Below are 23,575 nucleotides of genomic sequence, written 5' to 3'. Positions count from 1 at the left end.
AAATATTTCAGTGTAGAGGTTAAGATATTTGTTCCCTCACATTTATCAGTCTTTTTCTTTGGACATTTATCTTAGATTTTGGAACTGGGATATTATATGAAGCTATTGATTAAACCTATGCATTTCAATAAATTCAGAAATCTAAAACAAAAATAGAGCAGCTAACCAAATATATTATGGTATAATCATACAATGAAATATGGCAGAATAGTGACAGTGAATGAATTATAGCTTCTTTCATCAACATGATGAATCCCAGAAAAATAACATGTATTTAAAAAGCAAGTCAAATACAGAATAATCCCATTTTTAAAATGCTAAATTAAAATATTATTTATTGATATATAAATAAATGTTAAACTATAAATGGAAGAAAAATAGTGATTATTCCTGGTTAATGGAGAACATGGAGAAAGAATTTGCAAGAAGCAAAAAGGTGTCTTTTAAAGTACAGGTAGTACTAAGCTGGGTGGTGGGTCGTCGGTCGTCGGCAGCCGTCCGTCTCGAGAGACGATGGTGTAGCTTCTTAAGAGTCTATCTGCACCGCCGAGAATGGTTGTGCAGTCCGACTCGGGAGTGACACGGTATCTGTCTCCTCCCGTGTTGAATCGACATCTTGCGATGACGCTGGAGTGTCCTCTCCAGTGGAGCTGAAGCTACAGAGCCTGGGCAGGGTGATATGGAGGGTCTGCTGTTGCCCATGCAGCAGACCCCCCCTCTCTTCGCAGCTGAAGGGTCCAAGGGAAAGACGGAGTCAATACAGCTTGGCTTCAGGTGCGCCGCAGGAGTTGCCGGTGTTGACTACAACGTCAAACCGCCTTAGGGACTCCGGCTCCGGATTTTCTGTCGGGGTTTACTCCCTTAGCCTTTCCCCTGAAGAGGTATGCCGCAAGGCAGCGGAGGTTTTTTGGAGTCAGAGTTTTCCTTCTCTGATGTGCCCTGACTGGAAGATCGAACCAGCGACACTTGGGTGGTGGGTACATAGGCGTTAATTCTCATTTAATTAGAACTTATATATATGTTGTACTATCTTCTCTACCAGTTCAATATTGAATAAAAATAAAAAATAATGAATGGTAATGTTTGAATAAACTCTTTGGGATAATGGCATGCAAGCAATATTTAGTTGAGCAAAATCTCACTTAGGACATATGGCCAATAAATATTGTAATAACTATGTATGGTGCTAGTTTGGTACAGGAAATATCGGGGTAAACACTGATATTGAGTAGTTGATAATGGTGCTTTTCAAAATAGGAAAGTTCTTGACAGATTAAAAAGGATAAATATTAAAATAAACCACAAGGTGGCATCCTAGTCTCATGTGTCTTATTTGAACACATTTAATCCAGGTAACCCATGCTTGGAAATGTTGGGTATAGTTAAAATCTAGTTTACTGTAGTCACGGCTAACACAGGTTTTTTTTCTCTTAGGCTGTTCTCACTTCATCAATTATGCTTGATTAGACCTGCATATAAACTGTGCTATCAGATTAAAGTTTGGGGGAAAAAATCAAATAAATTCAATGCAACTAGTATGCGGTTCATGTATTCACTTATTCATTCATTAGCCAATATCCACTAATATTAGTTGAGCTCCCCTTGTCTACCAGAGGCAAAGAGGCCCTGGGGAATTAATAGAGAGCAAAATCTAGTTGTTATCATTTGCTTTCAGTATAGTGGTGGAGATATCAGACAGTAATCATATAATAACAAATTTAAATTGCAAATGAAAATTTCTTCTGTGAAGGAGATGTATGTGGTTCAGGTAATTCCATAATAAGGTTTTGAACCAGTGGGTGATGTCATATCTGTTGAGATCTTGAAGATGAGTTACCTAGGCAAAAGGGAGAGACAAGCACGTTCCGAGTAGAATGAACCTGTGCAACACTATATATCAGGAGAGAGTAAGAATAGCAGGGGCTGATAGAAACCCAGGGTGTCTGGATGGCCAGCCAGAGACAGCAGCAAAAGGTGAAGAGAGGCCCAAGAAGTGGTCCAGGTACTGATCTTATATAGCCTTGTAGCCTGAGGTGCAGGAGTTTGTACCCATAGCAACAGCCTTAGGGAACCACAGGAAGGAGGGTGGGTACAGTAGCAGCTCAAAGCCCGCACATAATCACTGGTGAGTCAGTGGCTTCATCAGTAAACATGAAGGATTCTGCCCCAAATGCTAGGTAGTGGCACAGCTCTTTTCACCTGCGTGTGATTAGTTTTTTTTATGGTGAAGGACATCATTTTAAAATGGTAATATAATTTCAATCTCAGCCATGTTTATTAAACTGACAGCTGTCTCGGGAGGGGGGAGGGGGACAGGATGAAAGAAAGTGTAGGGATTAGACAAAGAACATATATGCATAACCTATAGACACAGACAACAGTGTGGTGATGGCCAGAGGAAAGGGAGGTGGGGCTGGTGGAGGTGGGCAAATGGGGAGGGGGGGGTGGGGACATCTGTAATAGTATCAACAGTAAAAAACAAACGAAAAACCCTAAAACAGTAATATAAATTTCTATCTTAGCCATAGTCATTAGATTTACAATTATTCTTTTAAAGAAACATGACTCCATCTGTACAATATATATTTTGAATCAGACTAAAAACTATTGCTTTTGAAGATAGGAAACATAAAGCATGGTATCTTTAAGAGGGTGGGGAAGAGAGAGCAAGAGACCTATTTAGCTCATCTACAATAAAAATAAAAATTCTGGCACCTAAAATATAAAAAGTATTTTTAAAATGTTTATGGTTCTGTCTCACAAAAAAACATGTGTTGGAAATCTGGAGACCTGGGTTATGTGATTGTGGGAAAGATTAACTTGGCTGGGCCTCATTTTTTTCATCGGCTAACTGAAGCATTTGTCTAGGTTATGTTCTTCTAACTCTGAAATTCTGTGAATCTGCAAATATATTCATGAAAATCAGTATATCATGTGACTAATGTAAAAAGAACAGGTGTTGGGGTACTACTTTGGTATGTACTTGAATAAAGGTGAGTGAAACCAAATGAGGCTTATTTTGAATCTTAAGTAATTTTTAATAAACTAAATTTAAATAAGCTATACTATCATTTATTAATAGTTTAATATGTGCCAGGTCTTACGAACATTAATTATCTCATTTAATCCTCAGAAAATGAAACTGATATAGGTGTTATTTTTAATCCTATCTTCCTAATTAGAAAAACAAAGCTTACATAGATTCAGTAATTTGTCCAAAGTCACACAGTTAATACATCTCTAGATCTGTATGATTTCAGAACTTGTCCTTTTAGCCATAATGCTATTTACTACATGAACTGAAGAGTTGAGGTTTTTTTAAATGGCTTGTGAATATTGAGTAAAGTAGAGATAAATGCACTAGGCTTATAAACATGGATTTCAGGTTAGTTCTAAGTGGTCTGTTGAATAAGTACCAAGAATTTTATATAAGCTCCCACATTTTAAACAAAATGGCTTAACAGATTGATTGAACTAATTACACATGCATTATCTTGGATATGGCTGTGAAGTTGTACTAACTGTAAGCAAATCACCACCTTTTTAATTTGTCTTTACTGTAGCAGTAGAGAATACAGTGGGGGCTAAAATAGATACTTTTTCTTCCACCTTCTAAATACTTCTAGCTGGGCTAATAATCAAATCAACAGAGACAGATGAACAGGAAAAATGTACAAAATTTATTATGAATGTACATGCTGGCAGTGTCATAAGATATGAGAACCAAAACACATTATGGACAAAAGAAAAAGGGGGCAGGGGTCTGAGATTTCGAAGGAAATAGGGAATTTATAGGTAGCTGAGGAAGAGTGGAACACAAGAGGCAGGCTTGCTAGGCAACCCAAAAACAATGAGTTTGGGAGATGGGGATCTAACTATAATAACAGGCCCCTGTCTGGAACCTCTCTCTAGTACTAAAGTGAGTATATTAAGATTCCGTTCCTGCCATGACTGGTGTAGTTCAGTGGATTGGGCATCATCCTGCAAACCAAAAGGTCACCGGACCAATCCCCCATCAGGGCACATGTTTGGGTTGCAGGCCATGTTCCCAGTTGGGGGTGTGCGATAGAGGCAATGTTTCTCTCCCTCTCTTTCTCCCTCTCTTCCCTTCTCTATAAAAAGCAAATAAATCTTTCTTTTTAAAGTCTTACAAAAATAAATAAATAAAAAGATTCCTTTCCCGAAGCTGGCCTTTCCATCTGAATCAGGCAGGAAAGGGGGAGGGTCAAATGTTCTGAGTTCTTTGTTTCTTAATAACTGGCTTAAAATCAATATCCCAAAAGTTACAGTTTGGGGGTGGCAAAAACTTGGTTCCCTTCAATACACTTATAGAATTTAAACTCTTTAGCTAATATATTTAAAAGAACAATAAGACAAATGACTTTCACTGCTTCTCTAACTCTGTCATATCCTGAAGACAAACAATGGTGAACTTTGTTACTCCTTTTGCCTCAAGCTCCTGATACCCAGAGCAAGGAACTTGGCTGCTGGACCTTGGTATTTGGAGAAGTGATTATATGTATTTATATTGTGTTACTGTTACTGTGTTGTTTTGTCTTTGGCTCCTATGCTTGGGGTTTGCCGATCACATCAAAGGAGTAAGTCTGTTGGAAGAACTAGTCAGAGTGGGTCAGAAAAATCATGGATTTATTACTAAGACCCATTCCCATGATAGTTATGCTCAGGGGGCCCTTGGTGTTTAAGTCTGTTCTCTTGGTACAATGCATATGCCTTAAGCCTGTTAATGATTCAGCAGTGATGGACTCATGAATATCTTTTAGGGGGGAGCAGACACATGAATATGTTTTGGGGGGCAGCTTGCTGAACCTTGAAAGAAGGATGGTTTGTTACCATAGGCAATAGTTGCCCACTGAGCTTGGCAGCACCCTCATCTGATATTCACCAGGCTGTATATAGGTTCTGATGCTGATACCACACCTGATCGTTTGTAGTATTCTATGCATATATTTCTGCTCTTAGAAATATGTCAGAATAATAAAACAAATCTAAGTGGCTGCTTGTAAGACAAAAAAAAGAAGTGACTGATTTAGTTTTTGTTTAGGGGACGACTCGTGAGTGTGACAGATACGAGGAGAGTGAAATATGGGCTATGTGCCTCTGTGATTTGCCCTCCTGACTGCAAACACATCTCCATCATCTTGCCAGACCCTGAGGGAAGCCTATTTAAAGCAGCTGAGCTGGGACAGACTGGCTAGGTGAGGTAAGAGGCCAGCTCTTGCTGGCCCAGGGGAAAGACTGCACAAACTGAGCTGCACAGAGCTCTAGTCATATTGTTTCCATGGGAAAAGAAAAAAGTCTTACATTCTCTGTAATTAAGAAAAAGGTTTCAAAAGAAGTGATGAAAGATCTAGGAAGCAGAGTTTTACACTATGGTAAATAATCTTCAGTTTGATAGTTTATTATCAGGAAAGGAGGAGTTAACTCAATTACTCAGTTGTTTTTGGAGTTTATGAATAATTTTAAATTTATCACCCCACTTGTATAAGTGGAACATTAGGAAAATAACCATTCTTTGCAAAATAGTTTTTCTTCCACATGAGAAAATGTGACTTTGTTTTTGCCACAGTGAAAAGTTAAAACTATTACAATGCAAACAATGCAAGAAACTTTAGCTTAACTTGCCAAAGATATTCAACCTTTTTCTATCCTTAAAAAAAAAAAAAGAAAAAAAGAGCTTCTAAGGCATTCTATTACATTCATATGCCATATCATATGCATGAATCTCTTCATTCCCACAGACCAATACAATGACAACAGAGGTTAAGAAAACAGAAAATTCAGTTCTCAGAAGACTGAGAACTTAGAGGTATATAAAAATGTCTCTGGTTATAAGATTTTTGAAAAATTATGCACATATAAACTGTTAACACTATATAAAGAATGCTTAACTGGAGGCTGAAGTTCAGGTTATTTGAAAAGCCCTTCCTGGTCATGAGAATTATTAAAGTGAATAGGTTACTGGGAAGGTCTTCATAGGCTAAAGGAAGAATGTTATTTTATGACATGATGAACTTGGAATGTATAAACATTCAGTATAATCCAACATTTGCCTCTTATCATTTATTGATATATCCATTGAAAGACAAGACTTTTTTTGAAACTCAATTTACTCATATATCTAGTGTTAATACTTTACCATTTTGCCTCATCTTTACAGTAAGCTCACAAATAAGGATAAGGCTGGTATGACTTAAATGTTGAAAGTTCAAATTAGGGAACTGACAAAATAATTTTCTTTTATGTTGTATGATAAAATAAAGTGCAGTTATTCTTTTCTCATCCTTTCATATATTAAAAGGGTGATATGGTGATATGGTGGAGGTTTTTATCCTAATACTATAGGCAGATTTACTCTTGTCATTAGTTCAAAGTGATCCCAGGCAGGTTGAAATATTTTTGATTAGTCTAAATGACTCTGAGTCCAAAAAGCACTGTCTAAAAATAAATGGTTTGGGAGACTTCTGGTCAAGATGGAGGCATAGGTTGACATGCTTCGCCTCCTCATGCAACCACAAAAAGGATTTATAACTAAATCTCAAAACAAATAACACCCAAAACTGTCAGAAAATTGAAGCATATGGAAGTCCAATGACCAAGGATTTAAAGAACCCACATTCATCCAGATGGGTAGGAGGAACAGAGATGCAGAGATGGGCCAGAGAGGTGAGGAGACACAATGTGGTGCAGAGAGGCTGCAGTGGGGGTAGTACGGGCATGGGTGGTCCCTCTGTTATGGCAGATTCAGCAAGAATAAACCACTCGGAGACAGTGGATAAGGAAAACAAAGGGTTTATTGTCGGCAGCCAGGCCGAGACTATGTCTAAAATGGCACTGGCCCCGAATGGGGTTTAGGGCAGGATTTATATAGCAGATTTTCAGGTGGGAAGCAGGGTGGGACAGGGTTTGTTGTAATCAGGTTGTGCAACTGCTTAACTGTTCCAGGAACTGGGGCTGCACCTGGTCAGAGCATGACTGTCACAGGACGTTGGGCTGCAGGTGTCAGAAGCCTTGCAAGAGAAAAGTCTCAAAGAGGCAATTACTTAATGCTAGCAGCAGACATTGGCAAATTTTTACAGGTCTTAGTCAATGGAGCCCTTAGGGGATGACTGGAATTCCTTACAAGGAATGGCTGATGCCCTGACACCACATTCACATGTGATGGATAAAAATTGGGAGGGATACTTTGGAAGCAAGCAATCCCAGCCCTAGGCCACACCACACAGTCCAAGGTTCCAGTGCCAGGAAGATAAAATCCTATAACTTCTGGCTATAAAAACCAGTGGGGGTTGGGGTAGTGGAAAAAACTGCCAGATTTTCAGAAAATGTCACTCAAAGATCCTGCACAGTCTTAAAACATATGAGAATACACCTACTCTGGGGTTCAACACCAGGGCAAAAGCTGGAAGGGCACCAGTCACACACAGGGAGTGGGTGAAGTGACTGGAAATGGGGTGAGTGCCTGGCAAAACCCCAGAAGCCAGTCAGCAGCACAGTTCCCTCTTCAAGCCCTCCCTCCACACAGAGCCACAAAGCGATAAAGTGGGTTACCATACACTGGCAATTACCTAAGTCTCCTCCCCATACAATTTACAGGTGTCTTTTACAGGGAGTCAAAGCAGCTCTACCTAATATACAGAAACAAATACAGGGAGGCTGCCAAATTGAGGAGACAAAGAAATAAAACTCAAATGAAAGACGAGAACAAAACCCCAGAAAAAAAACTCCCAGCTAAGATGGAGGCCTAGACTGACACACTCCGTCTCCCTCCACAACCAAGAAGGAATACAACTACCACAAAACCAGAAACAACCAGAAGTTCCAGAAAATAAAGCTACATGGAAGTCCAACATATGAAGTTATAAACAAGTGGTGCTCATCCGGATGGGTAGGAGGGACGAAGCTGGGTCAGAGAGATGAAGCTGTGCTGCCGGCGGCAACTGCAGCAACAGGCGGCAGGACTGAGATAAGCAGAGATACCTGTATTTAAGGGGAGGCAAGAAGCACCAGGGGAGCACCCCAAGCTGCAATCCAGACCCGTCAGATTGTGATTCCAATGTTGGGGAAGGCAGACCCCCATTGCCTCGGACTGTGAAGGCTGGAGGTCGTGGGGATGGAGGAGGAGGCTCCCAGTCTCTCAGCAGAGAGTAAACAGCAGGAATCCATCTTGGATGCCAGCCCTCACAGAAAATGCCACAGCATGGTGAGAAGGGTCGCCCGGTTGTGACAAGTGCATGGGGCTCCACTCCCTATAGCGTAGGAGGTGTGACAGCCCCGCCCAGGGAGGAAAGGTAAATGAAAATGATCAGGATGGTAGGAATCATGATTGAAATACCAATCACGCAGCTGACCAAAAAGCAAATATGTGAATTAATGGATGAACAAATAGATAATATAGCTCAGTTCAGAGCTATATTCATAAGGCAACTTACAGAATTAACAAAAGATATTGAACAAGATGGGGAAGGAATGAAGGCTAGTCCTGCTCAAATGAACGAAAAGACATATGAGACAAGTGATGAGGAAAAGAAAACCAGGGATCAAATTAACAAATCGGAATATAGGGAAGGAACAAACAGTCAACCAGTGCAGAAAGAGGAAACAAAAAGTGAGGAATATGAGGTAAGGCACAGAAACCTCTGGGACAGCTATAAGCTAATGAACACCTGAATTATAGGGTTGCCAGAAGGTGGAGAAGAAGAACTAGAAATTGAAAAATTATGTGAAAAAATAATGAAGCAGAACTTCCCTAACTTGGGGAAGGAAATAGACTTACAGGTCCAGGAAGCACAGAGAGTTCCAGAAAAACTGGACCCAGGGAGAACTACACCAAGACACATTATAATCAAAATGTCATAAATTAAAGATAAAGAGAGAATCTTAAAAGCAGCAAGAGAGAAGAAAAGAATTATGTACAAAGAGGTCCCAATTAGACTACCAGCTGATTTATCAAAGGAGACTCTGCAGGCAAGAAGGGACTGGCAAGAAATATTCAAAGTATGAAAGTAAAAAACCTACAGCCATGATTACTCTATCTAGTGAAGCTGTCATTCAGAATAGAAGGGCAGATAAAGTGCTTCCAGGACAAAGTAAAACTAAAGGAGTTCATCAGATCCAAATCATTGTTATATGAGATGTTAAAGGGACTTGTTTAGAAGAAGGAGGATCAAAATTATGAACATTAAAATGAAAACTGTATCACAACAACCAACAACAGAAGCTAGGAAATCGAAACAAAGGAAAACTAAGTAGGCAAAAAGAGTGAAAAAAGAATTATAGGTATGGGGAACATATTAGGGGGAGGTCAATGGGGAGGGAGAAGTGGGGAAAGGGAGGGAGATGGTTCAGGAATTAAGAAGCGTAGCAGGGGGGAGTGGAGTTGATAGGAAGATGTTGAGAAGAATTATATGCACAACCAATGGGCATGGACTAAGGGGAGGGGGACAACTGGAGGGAGGAGGGTCCCTGGGTGGAGGGGAGCAGAGGAAAAAGAAATTGGGACAACTGTAACAGCATAATCAATAAAACATTAAAAAACAAAAACAAGCAAAGAAACAAAAAACAGAAAGATAACTAAATGAAATGTAGATAGCCAACCAGTCAGATGCAGAGTTGAAAACACGGGTGATTAGGATGCTCAAAGAACTAATTAATTATGGTAAAAATATAAGGGAAGAAATGAAGGTTACATTAAATGAAACAAAGAAAAATCTATAGGGAACCAACAGTGAAGGGAGGGAAGCCAGATTCAAATCAATGATTTGGAATATAAGGTAGAAATAAACATTTAATCAGAAGAGAAAGAACAAAAATTCAAAAAGCGATGGTAGTATAGGAAGACTGTAGGACATCTCCAAACGTGCCAACATCCGAATCATAGGGATTCCAGAATGAGAAGAGGAAGAGCAAGAAATTGAAAACTTATTTGAAAAAATCATGAAAGAAAATGTCCCTAATTTGGCAAAGAAAATAAACATATAAGTCCAGGAAGCACAGAGAGTCCCAAACAAGTTGGACCCAAAGAGAAACACACCAAGACACATCATAAAATGCCAAAGATTAAAGATAAAGGGAGCATCTTAAAAGCAGAAAGAGAAAAACAGAGAGTTACCTACAAAGGAGTACTCATAAGGCTATCAGCTGATTTCTCAAAAGAAATTTTGCAGTCAAGAAGGGGCTGGCAAGAAGTATTCAAAGTGATGAAAAACAATGATCTACAACCTGGATTACTCTCCAGCAAAGCTATCATTTAGAATGGAAGGACAGATAAAGTGTCTCCCAGACAAGGTAAAGCTAAAGCTGTTCATCATCACCAAGCCATTATTAATGAAATGTTAAAGGGACTTAAGAAAAAGATCAAATTATGAACATTAAAAAGACAACAAATTCACAACTATCAACAACTGAATTTAAAAAACAAAAACAAAAGCAAAAACAAATGAACAAACCCCCCAAGCAAACAACCAGAACAGGAACAGAATCATAGGTGTAGAGATCATAGGTGTGGGAGGGGAAAGCAGCACAATGGGGGAAAAGGTGCAGGGATTAAAAAGCATAATTGGTAGGTACAAAGTAGATGGGGCAGGGGGTATTAAGAAGAGTATAGGAAATGGAGAAGCTAAAGAACTTATGTGCACACTCCTTAGACATGAACTAAGGGGGTTGGGTATTGTTGGAGGGAAGGGGCATACCAGGCAGAGGGGGGCAAATGGGGAAAAATGGGACAACTTTAATAAAATAATCAATAAAATATACTTAAAAAATAAAAATCAATGGTATGGGCTTAAGAATCAGACAGGTCTGGGTTGGGTCATAGCTCAAACTGTTAGGCATAATCTTGAACAGTTAACCTCTTATTCCTCAATTACTAATATATAATATAAAGATAATAACTTTATGTACCCTATCAGACAGTTACGAGTCTTAAATAATAGATTTCAAACACTTAGCATGATGCTCAGCACAGAGACCAACCAAACAGTATTAACAGTATTACATTTTTTCTTTTTTTTGGATCTGTGACTCACAGTAGGTTCTGTCAGTTATAGCAGAGGACACGATTCTCTGACCAACCCCATTCCTGTCTGCTCCTTTGAAGTTATGTGAGGGAGAAGGTGCCACCTGGTACCTAGGGAATCATTTCTCATATGCCTGTGACTCCTCATACAAGAGTGTCTATGGAAGCTAAAAGACTCTTTTTTTTTCAAGGATCTCCCATTGAGTTCAAAGACTTATCCTTCCAAACAGTATGAGCTATAGTCACAGTTTATGATGTCATATTTGCTGCAATGCTTTGTTGTAGTTGCTGTGATATTTACAATGTCAGTTATTGCTTAGATCCTAAAAGAATTATAAGGGAAGTCAAATTGCATTCTTCAGTAAAGTGCAGAAGTAGGATTAGTCCCATTGGCCATTAAAAACATGAAAAGCTTAAAAAATATATCTATCTTCAGATCATTAAACTTACTAAGTCATTCCAGATTTTTTGATTTGACTAAGACCCTAGCCTGATATTTTTAAAGTAAGCTGAATCAGCAACATTTTAACCTATGTATATCTCTAGCCATGGATTTTGAAAACCACATTCAAGTACACTATTATGTAGTAGTATCGCCACAAGTCCAAATGCATTTTTTTTTTTTACTCTGAAATTTGGGTTATTTTATGACTAATGTGTAAATTTATGTTGTGTGGTTTTTTGCTGTAAAAACTGACCTTAAACCAACAGTATATCTTGCCAAGTGATGGAACCTTAGACTTATGAAATTATGGAATTCTAAAAATCATCTTGCTTTGTGTTGATGTTACCTAAGGTGATTACTTTTACTTCGTCTTAATTATTGGTAAAAAAAAACGTGCTTAAGATATAAGGAAGGTAACCCAAAGGCTTCATTAAGATTTTTGATACATAAGTACATGTGGGTCAAACAGCTATCACTCTAGTTAATAGGTGGACTTTTCTATGTTTCAGCATCACTTTAAAAGTCCCTCAGATTTCTCAACTATGATAGGAAATATATTTGTGACAGTGAGATTCCAAGAAGAGAAAAAGCGTCCCCTACCAGTTTCCAGAAACCCCTTTACTCACTCTCGGGACACCTACTTCTTTTGAGGGTCTGTGTGATAGCTAGGGTAGCAGAATACCTGTCAATATCATGTGCTACTATACACCATTCAAAACCTGACATATATATAGCACAGCGCTGGGTACACACTAGTTATTCAATAAATATCTCCTGACTCAGTGATGTGAAATACAAAACTGTTCTAATTAGACATACATACAGCTTTTAACACTGGAGAAAACAAAATTTCTAAAAATGTTCTCTTTCCCCTACCAAAATTCCTATGAGTTAATTTGGGCACCAACTTTTACACAAATAAAAGCCACTAATAAATCAAATCCTAAATGTCCTTTTTTTCATGAACTATAAAAACATGTTTTTCCCATTTTGATAGCCAACATACCTAAAGATGGAACATCACTTTCAAAAAACATTTGACCAGAAATGGAAAACTCAATGGCCAAGTTAATAGAACAAGTAAAATGTGATGTTAAAAGCTAATGATGTGAAACACTGATTGAGAACAAGTAATAAACAACTGAAATTACTGACAATGATTTTCTTTAGGAACACTGACAACCTTAGCAATTAGGTGGCAAGTTGGTTTGCATATATTTAAACCAATGAAACTGAAAAACAATAACCCATATGCAGCTCGGAAGAAAAATATATAAGAAAGAAACAAAGAGGAAGAGAAAGGGAAGAAAGGAGGAAGGGTATTTACCATAAAATATTTAATCCAAATTTTAAAAAATCCTCTCTAAAACAGTTTATATTCCAAAATAGGAAAATAATTCTTTAAATGCTGATATTACAATAGGCACAGAATCAACTATTAGACCCTAAATAAAAATTATTTCTATGCCAGTTGTCCACAAATCATGATTAAAAAGCAAACTTCAAATACTACTAAATCCATTTTCTTATTTGCTACCTAATTCCATCAGAGCTAACAGAAAATTTAATAACCACAGAACTTACAGACAGGAGGAACAAGGTGATTTGTTTTTGCTAAATTTTTTTACCTACTTCCAGACAGAAGAAATTAGATAAACTATACGCTTGATTTTTTAAAACGAAAATAATGTAAGAAGCCTCCCACTTTTTCCTTTAGCTTTGAGCATAAGTGAAATGCATAATAAAAACATTCTTTTTTATTTTTCATATGTTTGGCCAATAGCTTCGGGAACTCTGAAATAGTCTCTTTCAGGCTTTATTGAATGAGAAATGTCTGCATAATTTCTACAGCATCAGAAGAGATTTTCCTTGAGGTAGATATAGAGGATTCATCATCAGGAGGTATCTATATGTCTATCATGTATGAACGTGATTTTTACAAACACTCTACAAATGTTTTTAAGTTACAAAATGTATGACACATTCTAGTTTATTATCCTCTATACTATTAGAGTTCTTGTATTTGCACTTTTCCAAGAACCATGGTTGAGAATAAAAGGCAGAGAAAACTGATCACTTCCTGCCTCCAAATAACATCATATCCACCAATGTTCAATTGATTTACAAGTTCAGATAAATGCTACTTTCAAGCCACTGTGAATTTATATCAAATGACTTTGAAAAAGGACAGCCATGGCTTAACTCCTTAGTGAAAGAAGGCTTTGCTTGAAATTCATATCAATTTTCCGTTCTGCAAAGCAACTCATCCACATAAAAAATCAACAAGGATTCCATTTAATTAGTGATATGTAGACTTTTGCATAGAAAAAAGTTACAAAGTAATGCAAAAACAAAACAAAACAAAAACAACTAGGTACAGTAATTTTAAAACAAATATTTAAAAGTATAATTTTGCATAATGTTTAACATTTTTTATTGCTTTCTCCACACAGCAGAGAAATGAAGTGCATAATAATACATACATGCTGTGTCTTATCTTTCAAACATAAAATCTCACGTGCTCAATTTCAATGTGTTAGAGATTTTGTCATTAAACAAAATAAGACAAAACAAAACCAAAACACCATTATGTAGCACTAGTCTAGGCATGGACAAAACTAATTTATGTACATCCCACTGCATACATTCATCTTGATTGGGGATCAAACACAATCTTAAGTTTAACAAAGAGCATTTAAAAATCGTGGCTTTTCTTTTCCCAATGGTATCAATCTCCCTGTGTCATCACCTCCAGAAATGCAACTTCTCCCAAAAGGATGACAAGAATCAATAGTACATGTTACCAGGACAAAATGAAGAGGATAAATATGTGAAAATAGTCTAAATGAAACTGAATAAATTAATCTAAGCTTTTACAAACGGGAATTTTCAAGTTGGCATGAATCAGATTGCCTCTGGTGGGCACACAGCAGGCACACGTTCCTTGGTGCACTCTATAAATCTATGGTTTAGATAAAGAAGCACCATATTTTGAGCCATGAAGGAAAAAGGTGCCTAGAGGTTTGCAGGCAGGACAGAACGCTTGTTAATCTGAGTACTGAGGGAATAATTGCTGATACCAATTCGTTACTGACTGTTGCCACTTGGCAAGTCTGTACAAAGAAAGCAAAATAAGATAAAACTAGGACTTTCAACTTGAAAATTATTCTCAGCAATCCTTTTGGCCAATAAAAACCTGTTGGTTTCAACAGGGTACTCTTCTCTGGCATTGTATGTCTGCGACTTAACACAAGACTTCTGTCCCTTTCTTTTCTTAACCTAAGGTCTACGCTCTTTACTTGTGCAATGTTATATGTTCAGAAAAAAACTTCACTAGCTCAGGCACTTATAAAACATAATTTTTTTTTCCCATCTAGTTTCAAGAGAACTCAGGGCATTTTTCTTCTCCAATTTCGATATGCTGATGCACTTCTGGACGTCTGTATATTTTCCAGGAAAATTCTAAATGGAAGCAAGTGTGAAGTTTTCAAAAGTTGCTGATGTCAGTTACCAAGCTGCCTTGAAAAAGAAAAAGAAAAAGAAAAGGTAACACCACATTTCCACTTGTGAGGTTTATGTCTCAAATAGCTTTACTGTTGCTTTGTGGATCTGTAGACATCTGTATGGCTACCTTCAGGATGCAGAGGTTTTAAGCTGACTCTGAAATGAAGGACATTCAGTTACTATTGCAAGAAGTTCAGTGAAAACCTAAAAAGCGCCCACTTCTGTCCCCCAGGGCCGGTAAGGTTTACTGTTTGTTCCACTGCTTGTCTGCTGAGGGCTGGATGTGGCTGATACGGATAAGGGCGGGCTGATCGCTGTGGCGGCGGCCACTGCTGCAGCTGCGTTTGGGGGGAGCATTGGGAAGGCCCCTGCGAAGGACAGAGGGAAGCTGTGCGCCGCTGCGGTGGCTGCTGCAGCGGCTGCGTGGACAGTGGCTGAGAGGGACAGGAGAGAAGTGGAGAGGGGTGGCACACAAGGCGCAACACTGCCCGTCGATGGCATCCGAAGCGCAGAATCTGCGTGGGCAAACGTGGCCGTGAGGAGAGCAGAGCCATGGGCAGAAGGCACTTCTGACGTTGTGGAGAGGCGACACGGGGTTGTCTCCGACGCGTGGAGTCCGTTGGGCTGGAGCAGGGCTGCGGGGAGATGGTGGAAGGCCGCGGCCCAGTGGTGCGGATGGAGCTGGTGGTGGTGGTGGGCCAGGGCGGACGTCATCGCCGCCGCCTCCCGCTGCGAGGCACACGTGCTGAGATGAGACACGAGTCGCACCCGCAGTGGATCCGAGGAGTCCAGGCCTTCCACCGAGCTCAGGTACCTCGCCACCTCGGTTAAGCATTCTCGGAAGCCAATGCTCATGAAGTCCATGGCGAGAGCATGGACATCAAAGTAGCCTAAGAGGAGGTGCGAGCAAAGTGGGGGCCAGGAGAGAGAGAGGAAGAGAAAATTATCCAGTTACTAAGAGTAGCACCAACTGCATTCCACTCTGTCCTTCAGAAGGTATAAGCAGAATGACAATCCTGTCTGAAAACATTGCCAACTATTTATGGTTGTGATTTTTTGCAGAAGAAAGTGTACTTTGCAATTCACATGTGTGACAACTGAACCAACGCTATGAACTGCAATTGTTCTTGCAACCAAATATCACATTGGGGGGGGGGCGATTAAGAACACCCATGTTTCAAAGACTTACCAAAAAAAATGGTGTCTCTCCTTTTGTATTGTGTAATAGTGAAATTCCCTGGTCAACATTTTCATGGCAATACAGAGTTCCAGTCTCTCTGTCCCTGTCACATGAGTTGGAGATTAAAGGGCCATCATAGCAGTTGTGAACCTTGGAAGATGTGAGCCCACACTGCCAGCCCCTCTTCTTCAAGGCTCACACATTACCCTGCTTGATGGTCTGTTTAATGACCTGGCAGTCAGGCCACTTATATGTGCTTGCTTGGGAATGTGTATTCATAGACTATTCTAGGATGAATTTTAGGACTGTTTAGGTCACCAGGGATAGCAACCAAGATGGAAGGTAGTTTTTATAATAAGTCATAAGAAAAATATAACCTTTTAGAAGTATACCTCATGCCAAATATTTGAAACCATGATAAGAATTCTTAGTCTTGTGGTTAACAATGCCAAGGGAGGCAGAGCAATCAAACTTTTATTGTACCTTTACTCACTCAGTTTGTCCCCTAGTACATCGAGACAGCAGGTGCAGAGATAGAATCACGGGACTGACTGGAGGGCTTAGAGCTCAGAGCCTGAGTGTAGGTCTCAGGGTGCAACAGTGCATTTCTGCCTCTGGTCACAGATGGGGCAGTGGCCAAGCTGGGCTGGATCCTTAAGTGTTTTTAGATTTCACTCAGTTGTCTTCTCCATTATGTAAGAATGTTTGCATTCTACATTTAGGGTTACATTTTAATGAGTAGAAATAAGAAAATGCCCATGCTCATTCATTCAGAATGATTCATTGAGAAAGTGCAACCATGGGTAAGTTTCACCATGTGGGCTTCCCCATGCAATGACCAGTCCTACCTGACACAAAAATATCCAAAAATTAAGAGGAGGTTATAGGCAATCTTTTTTCTCTTTTTCTTCTTTCCCTTTCCCTAAACCCCCATTAAATCTGAGCTAGGATTCGGTATACTGTAGCTATTCAAAAGGAAGTGACTCTAGAATTACTCTCACTATTGTTTTCAGATTTTTGTTGGTCTTGGATTTAGAGGTGATGGTCAGAGTTATGTTCCACAGGTCCTCAGCAGTATGGCCATAGTGGAATTAACTACTCAACTACCTCCATACCGACTGGTAAACAGCTACTTGCTTCCAATGCCCTGTCCTGCCATGATCTAGGCAAAGTATGACACTACACAGGAAAAAGGCTGATAGTAAGCACAGCAGCCTCCAGAATGTAGGTGCAGCAACACTTAGTACCTTGTGGTACCTGGTCCTTACCGAGTTGTCAAATATATTAAATAACACCCTTGGCTAAGATAAATAGCAAAGGCCTTTTTGGAGGGTAAAAAAATTACAAAAGGGTGAAATCCAGTCTGAGTGAGAAATAGGATGATATCTGAATGAATATTACAGCTTTTGCAATCTCAAATCTATTTTTAGCATGAGGGGAGGGTCTGTCTCTGATCCCCTGAACAATTCTTCCCAAACTCACTATGGATTACAGAGGACATCTCTCCAGGGCGCTGGGCCTAGGGCACCTGCTCCTGTTTGCTCTTGGCAGGAATGACTGCTCCATTAACAGTTTCCAGTAGAGACTCACTACCTCGACTTCAAACTCTCTGTCTAGTCTGAATCCAAGACCAACCAAAATCTGAACACAACAGTGAAAATCATTCTAGAGTCACTTCCTTTGGAATAGCTGCATTATACTAAGTTCTAGCTTGGATTTCATAGGGGTTTGGGAGAAGGGAAAGAAGAAAAAAAAGATTGCCCCTAACCTTCTGTTTATGTTTGGATATTTGTGTTTGTTTTGTCTTTCTGTACAGATTCCAGTGTGCCCTTCTGAAGTCCCAAACAAATCTCTGACCAGGCAGCTGTAAATGAAGCTTTACTCCCACAGTATTATGAAAGCAAACACAAGCCCAGGGTCAAGTGCTTCTTTTGTCCCAGAAGTTCTTTCCCACGAGTTCAATCCTGCCATTAGCATTGATTTCCACAGCTTTAATCTGGGTCCTCCTATCTCAGCTTGTTAAAGAACTGTTCAACTATGACTTCCTTACAATCTTGGGGAGGGGGGGATGAAAAAAGAAAGGTGCAAACAGGGGTAAAATGAAGTCACCTACTTACCTTTACCACCGGTTGCCTGAAGCATCTTCAAATGATCCACTGTCATTTGTAATATTTCAGCTTTTTCTAACTTTGCAGAGCCCTGCATAAACAAATAATAAAGTCTTGTAAGTCTTATGGAAACTAATTTTTTACACTGGATTTTCAATTTTCCCTTTCACTAGAAAATTCTAAGTTTAATTTTTTTTCACAGAAAAATCTGTATTCCTTCCAAACTTTGAATGAAAGCACTAATTACTATGTCACATCTAATGACAGATATTTGCCATTTCAACTGAAATTTTTTTTTATTGATTTGAGAGACAGAGAAACATCGATTTGTTGTTGTGCCCATTTATGCATTCACTGGTTGTTTCTTGTATGTGCCCTGACTGGTGATCAAACCTGCAACCTTGGCATATTGAGGCAATGCTCTAACCTAACTGAGCTACCTGGCCAGGGCCATTTCAACTTTTAAAGAGTAAAAGACATAGTATTTTTTTTTTATCATAAAAATAATTATACTCCCAATATCACTCAATAAAAATTATTACAATTGCAAAATTCTCAAAGTTTGCATCCAACCAGTACCTTGGTTAATAGTATACTTAATTTTTATTAGCAATTATATATAGAACATCCAATAGTCCTATATAATGCTGAAGTCTAGATCAGTTGACTACAACTCTGGAGGATAAGAAAATAGGATCTTAAATCATTGTTGAAAGTATATTTTTTAAAAATAAAAAATTCTAATAAGTCTTTAAGGTGATTCATACTAGACCACAGGTAAGCAGAACCAAAAATAAAAAAGGGAAGACTTTTAATATTTTTTCCCAATAATTACCAGCAGGTGTCACTGTGAATTCCAAGATGGTAAATAAGAAAGCATAATTTCCTACTTAACTAGTAAGCATCAACACTGTGTAAGGATACTTAAAATAGTTATTTTTTCCAATTTTTTTCCATTACCATTTAGTCCCCTTAAAAACTGTCTTGGAAATGTATTTTTATGTTCCCCGTTTTAAAATTAGCCAACTTCTGGAAACCAATTGAAAAATGTGTCACCTCAAACTGTCTCAGAGTGTTCTGGCTTCTAATTTCCTGAATTAAGTCAATATGCTTTTCTAAAACTGAAAAGTGAAGTTTATTTCAGGTTCCTATGCTTTACTTGTTTTGTGAAAATTATCAGCACAATGCCAGTTATTTAAATTGCTTGAAAGAACACTCTTCTAAATCATATTGTGACAGGGCCAGCTCACTAAGGGTTGGTAGCCAAGTTCTGTAAGTGGGAAAGTCTGTGTTTATGGTAACTGAACTACCAAACAACTGAGGTTCGCTTTTAAGGTTTAAGTCGACATTTAAGCAATAAAGAAAAAGAAAAAAGAAATAAGGAAAAAATACAACATACAAAAAAACAAAACAAAACAAATTCACCAAACTGATGGCTCCTCATAACTGTAGACATTTCAGTACTCCAAGTAAAAATATCACTGAATACTGATATTTCCATTTCCAGCCTACTGTTATTGAAAGTGCTACTAATCAAAGCTATAAATTCCATATTACATTTACTTAATCAAAGACAATTTCAGCATTAATGGGGCCTATGTTTCTCTTACAAATGTATAATCAATAGCATATTACATTTTGTACTTATGTCAGAGTTCAATTTTTCCATGAAGATATACAGTAGTTTCAGTGAAAGTGACTAATAACAAAATTGCAGTTTCTGGATAATTTCTGAAGGCTTTGTAATGTTTGTGGTTCATGAAATAAACAACAAAATGAAGTAAACAAACAACTGCTGTCTTATACTCTATTTAAATTAAATTGGGAGGATTTTCAACAAGGATATGATGCCACATTCTTTGAAAGATGCTCTTAGAAATCTGTGCCATTAGCCATGGTAGCAGGAGGAGAAACAACTTTTACAAAATGACAAAGAAAGATTTACGTATCTGAATTACTACTCTTTTAAGTGTACTCAATATTTATATATGTGTATTAGTACACTTATATATATATGTGTGTGTGTATAAATATATATATATACATATATATATATATTATTTTTTTTTTTTGGTAAAGGAATACTTACTGGAATTCTGAAAAGGGCATATGGCTAGTTTGATTTTAACCAAACTTCCAAAAAGATGCTTCAAATTGAACATCATTTTGTTAACCCAGGAATTAAAAATGAAACTATGTGGGTTGGGAAATAAATTTTATTAGTAGTATTATTTAGGAAATAAAACTAGAAATGTTAGTTCCTGGGCTTTGGTCATTTTAAAATAAAAAGCTTACTTATAAAAAAAACAGTTTGAAACAAAAATGAAATTTCATATATGATTATCTCTTTTTTTTTTTTTTTTTTTTTTTTTTAAGAATAGTACATACATCTTGGTTTTAAACAAAACCACTACTGGTCTTCATAGAAAGAACAGAGAAAGCACGAACACTGTTACCCTTAAGGGAAAAATAAGTTCAAGAATGGAAATGTTTTTCAACTTCACCATGGATTATGTTTTTAATAGTTTTGCCACAACAAAGCATTTTATTGAAATCACTGCTATGTGCCAGATCAGGGCACATACACTATTATTTTAATGAGCTTTAACAGGAACCCACATTCCCAGATGAGAGAATCGGACTTTTTGAGCTTTTTGGTTGGAGTGGTCAGGGGGGAGGGTAGCTTACTTGTTTTTCAAAAGCAGTTGGCACCAGTCGTCTCAACTCGGATAAACTGTTATTTATCCGATCTCGACGCCTTTTCTCTATTATCTATCCCAAAAAAGCAAAACAACAAAAATTTATGAATATACAAATGATAAAATTACTCATAATGGAAAAACAGAACTGTTACACATTAGGCTGGATTACATAAAAGAAAAAGGAAAAAAACCACATTCACATACCCCTCTCCTTTTCTTTCTTGCCATAATCTGAGATGTTGTTGTTGGAGAATTCGATCTAATCACAGAGCTAGAACTTTGCCTATGAAATAGGAAGAGTATATCAGGTGCTTCATTATCATAACAATGGTTTCTTCTGAGTACTTGATGGCACCCATTAAATATTGAGAGTGACTGCACAGTTCAGGTCAGTGTTATTTTATTCTTAATTCTTGCTTTACTCTTAACATTGCTTTCAGCCTGTATATCTCTTTGGAGAAAGGATCATGCCCTACCCCTGCCCCCCATCCCAAGTTTTAATGAGTATTCCAGATGCCAAATTCATAGGCAAAAACATCCCTAAACTTTTATTAAGTCTTCCAGTGAAATAATTATGGGCAGTCAGGGTGAAAAATGAGATATTAGTACTTCCTACTTCCACTCTTAAATGTTTCTTGAAAGTCAACTAATCTCTAATAGCATCTCCCTGCTCCTTCCGGTCAGACATACTGAACTAAGTGAATCTATTTTAAAATAAAGGTCATGTTTAGTACCACTCTCAAACAGATACACAGTCATCACATGTCTCTAGATGTAATCTTTAAACAGAAGTTATCTATTTCAATTAGTCACATTTCTCAAGGAAAAAATGACAAATTTAATATTTTGTATACTAATCCTCCAAAAGAATGCCCCAAATTAAATATGCCATTCATAGGAAAATTAAAATTAGATCAATTAATGTTTTACTTTGAAAATGAAACTTGTAGGTGAGTATCTACATGTCTTCAATCTAGACTTAAATCTCTAGGAGCCACAACTCATTTTGAGTTTCCTCATGAAAAGATATTTTATATTGAAAGTTCAATCAAATTTTATTTTGTTACTTAGAATTTTTGACATCCTTTCTAGTTTGTATCTGTTACTCTTCATAATTCATAGATTCTATGCTTCTTTATGTTCTCAGATTCTCTGGGTTCCTGTTATTTGTTCTTTCATTTTAAAATGTTGCACACACCAGGTTCTTATTACCTCATCTTCTCACTTCTGGATCTTATTTCTGAATTAACTGTCTTCCTCATTCCCACCCCTTTTCAACTGGTTTCGCTTTTCACACGATACCTTCTGTTTTTCTGATCTTAGTTTTTAAGATGACTCAACAACACTTTAATAATTAGAAGATACTTTGCACACAACGTTTCATGTAAATACCTTTGCTCTTGCTGATTTCAGATTTTGGTTTGTATGTATTAGAATAACAGCAGTGAAAACAAAACAAAACAGTATTTAAAGTTTTCCAAGGGTAGGAAGGCTTTTGCTCTTTGAGTGACAGCTGCAGATAAATAATTAAGGTGCTTCTGGGGATGCCCATTAGAAGCAATTATCATTTGACCCGCCATGGCACTAAAACGCCTCGGTAATCTCCCTCTGTCACTGGGAAGTGAAGGTCTGCCGTCTGTGATCAAGACCACGATCTTTTCCAGACGTAAGAACGAGTAGTCAAAGAGAGGATGCCCGAAACGATCTGTCACTCACTCTCCTGTCAGCCAAGTCACACAAGGTCAACGTGGAAAGCACAACCTACTTAGACGTGACATCGTAAATTGCTTTAAATTTCTTCAGAAAGCAAGTAACCTTTTTAGTCTCTTTAAAAATAAAAATTAATTTATTTTTCTTTTCGCTTGGCTCATTTCGAAAGTGCCCCAAATAGTTTCAGTGGCGGGACGTCGACAGTCGCCGGGACGTGTTGTCCGCGGGCCCCACGCTGACAGCCGGGCACCCTCCCTCGCCAATTCCTGCACTTTCAGTCGCGTCCCCTGTCCTCTGCGCCCCACCCCTAAAGTGAAAACCAACATCCCTCGCCCCACCCAATGCACGCTCCTGAGCGCCCATCACTCGAGAATTTCTGGAGCAAAACTTTCCCCGCTCTATTAGAACGCCGCAGAAAAGAGCCTCGAGATTTCCAAGGAGCGGCTCCTACACAAAGCTCCCCGATGCCTCGGGCTTCGTGCAGCTCTCGCAGAGCCCGCGCTCACCCCGAGTAATTGTTCTCGCTCCCCACGTCAATGGTCTCGTCCATGTCGCTCTCGGAGGTCGTTTCCTCGCAAGGGCGCTTCATCGCGGCGAAGACGGCGCGGGGCGCAGCCCGGCCGGAGCCACGGACGCCGAGCGTGGCGCAGCAACCTCCCTGTCTGCCTCCTCCCTCCCTCCCTGGGCCCGGGAAGGCGCAGCTCCGGCGGCCGCGCGGTCGGCTCCTCCGGGCTCTTTCCCACGCCGCAGCCCAGCTCTGCTGCAAGAGCCGGCGCCGGCCACGCCCCCCAGCGGGTGGGGCCACTTCGCACACCTCCCTCTTGCATGCCCCCACCGCCCCGGCGGGCACCGCCTCCTTGGGGTCGACGTGGCTCGCAATTGGCTGGGATG

The 23,575-nt window shown here is 38.8% G+C and overlaps 1 protein-coding gene across 1 annotated transcript; it reads right to left on the bottom strand.

Moving 5' to 3' along the window:
• Positions 1-15,012: 15,012 nt before the first annotated feature.
• On the bottom strand, positions 15,013-23,433 carry HEY2 (hes related family bHLH transcription factor with YRPW motif 2). The gene is made up of 5 exons (XM_090279815.1): positions 23,191-23,433; positions 21,179-21,257; positions 20,961-21,044; positions 18,282-18,363; positions 15,013-15,874 (listed from the first exon to the last, which is right to left on the bottom strand). Exons 1-5 carry the CDS (start codon positions 23,271-23,273, stop codon positions 15,189-15,191), a joined length of 1,014 nt encoding a protein of 337 aa, XP_090135941.1. The 5' UTR covers positions 23,274-23,433; the 3' UTR covers positions 15,013-15,188.
• Between the last annotated feature and the right edge of the window lie 142 nt (positions 23,434-23,575).

Source organism: Furipterus horrens, unplaced genomic scaffold (genome assembly GCF_987537825.1).
Source record: "Furipterus horrens unplaced genomic scaffold, mFurHor1.1.pri manual_scaffold_6, whole genome shotgun sequence".
NCBI classification, from domain to species: Eukaryota; Metazoa; Chordata; class Mammalia; order Chiroptera; family Furipteridae; genus Furipterus; species Furipterus horrens.
This window is presented reverse-complemented; position numbering and strand designations above follow the sequence as displayed.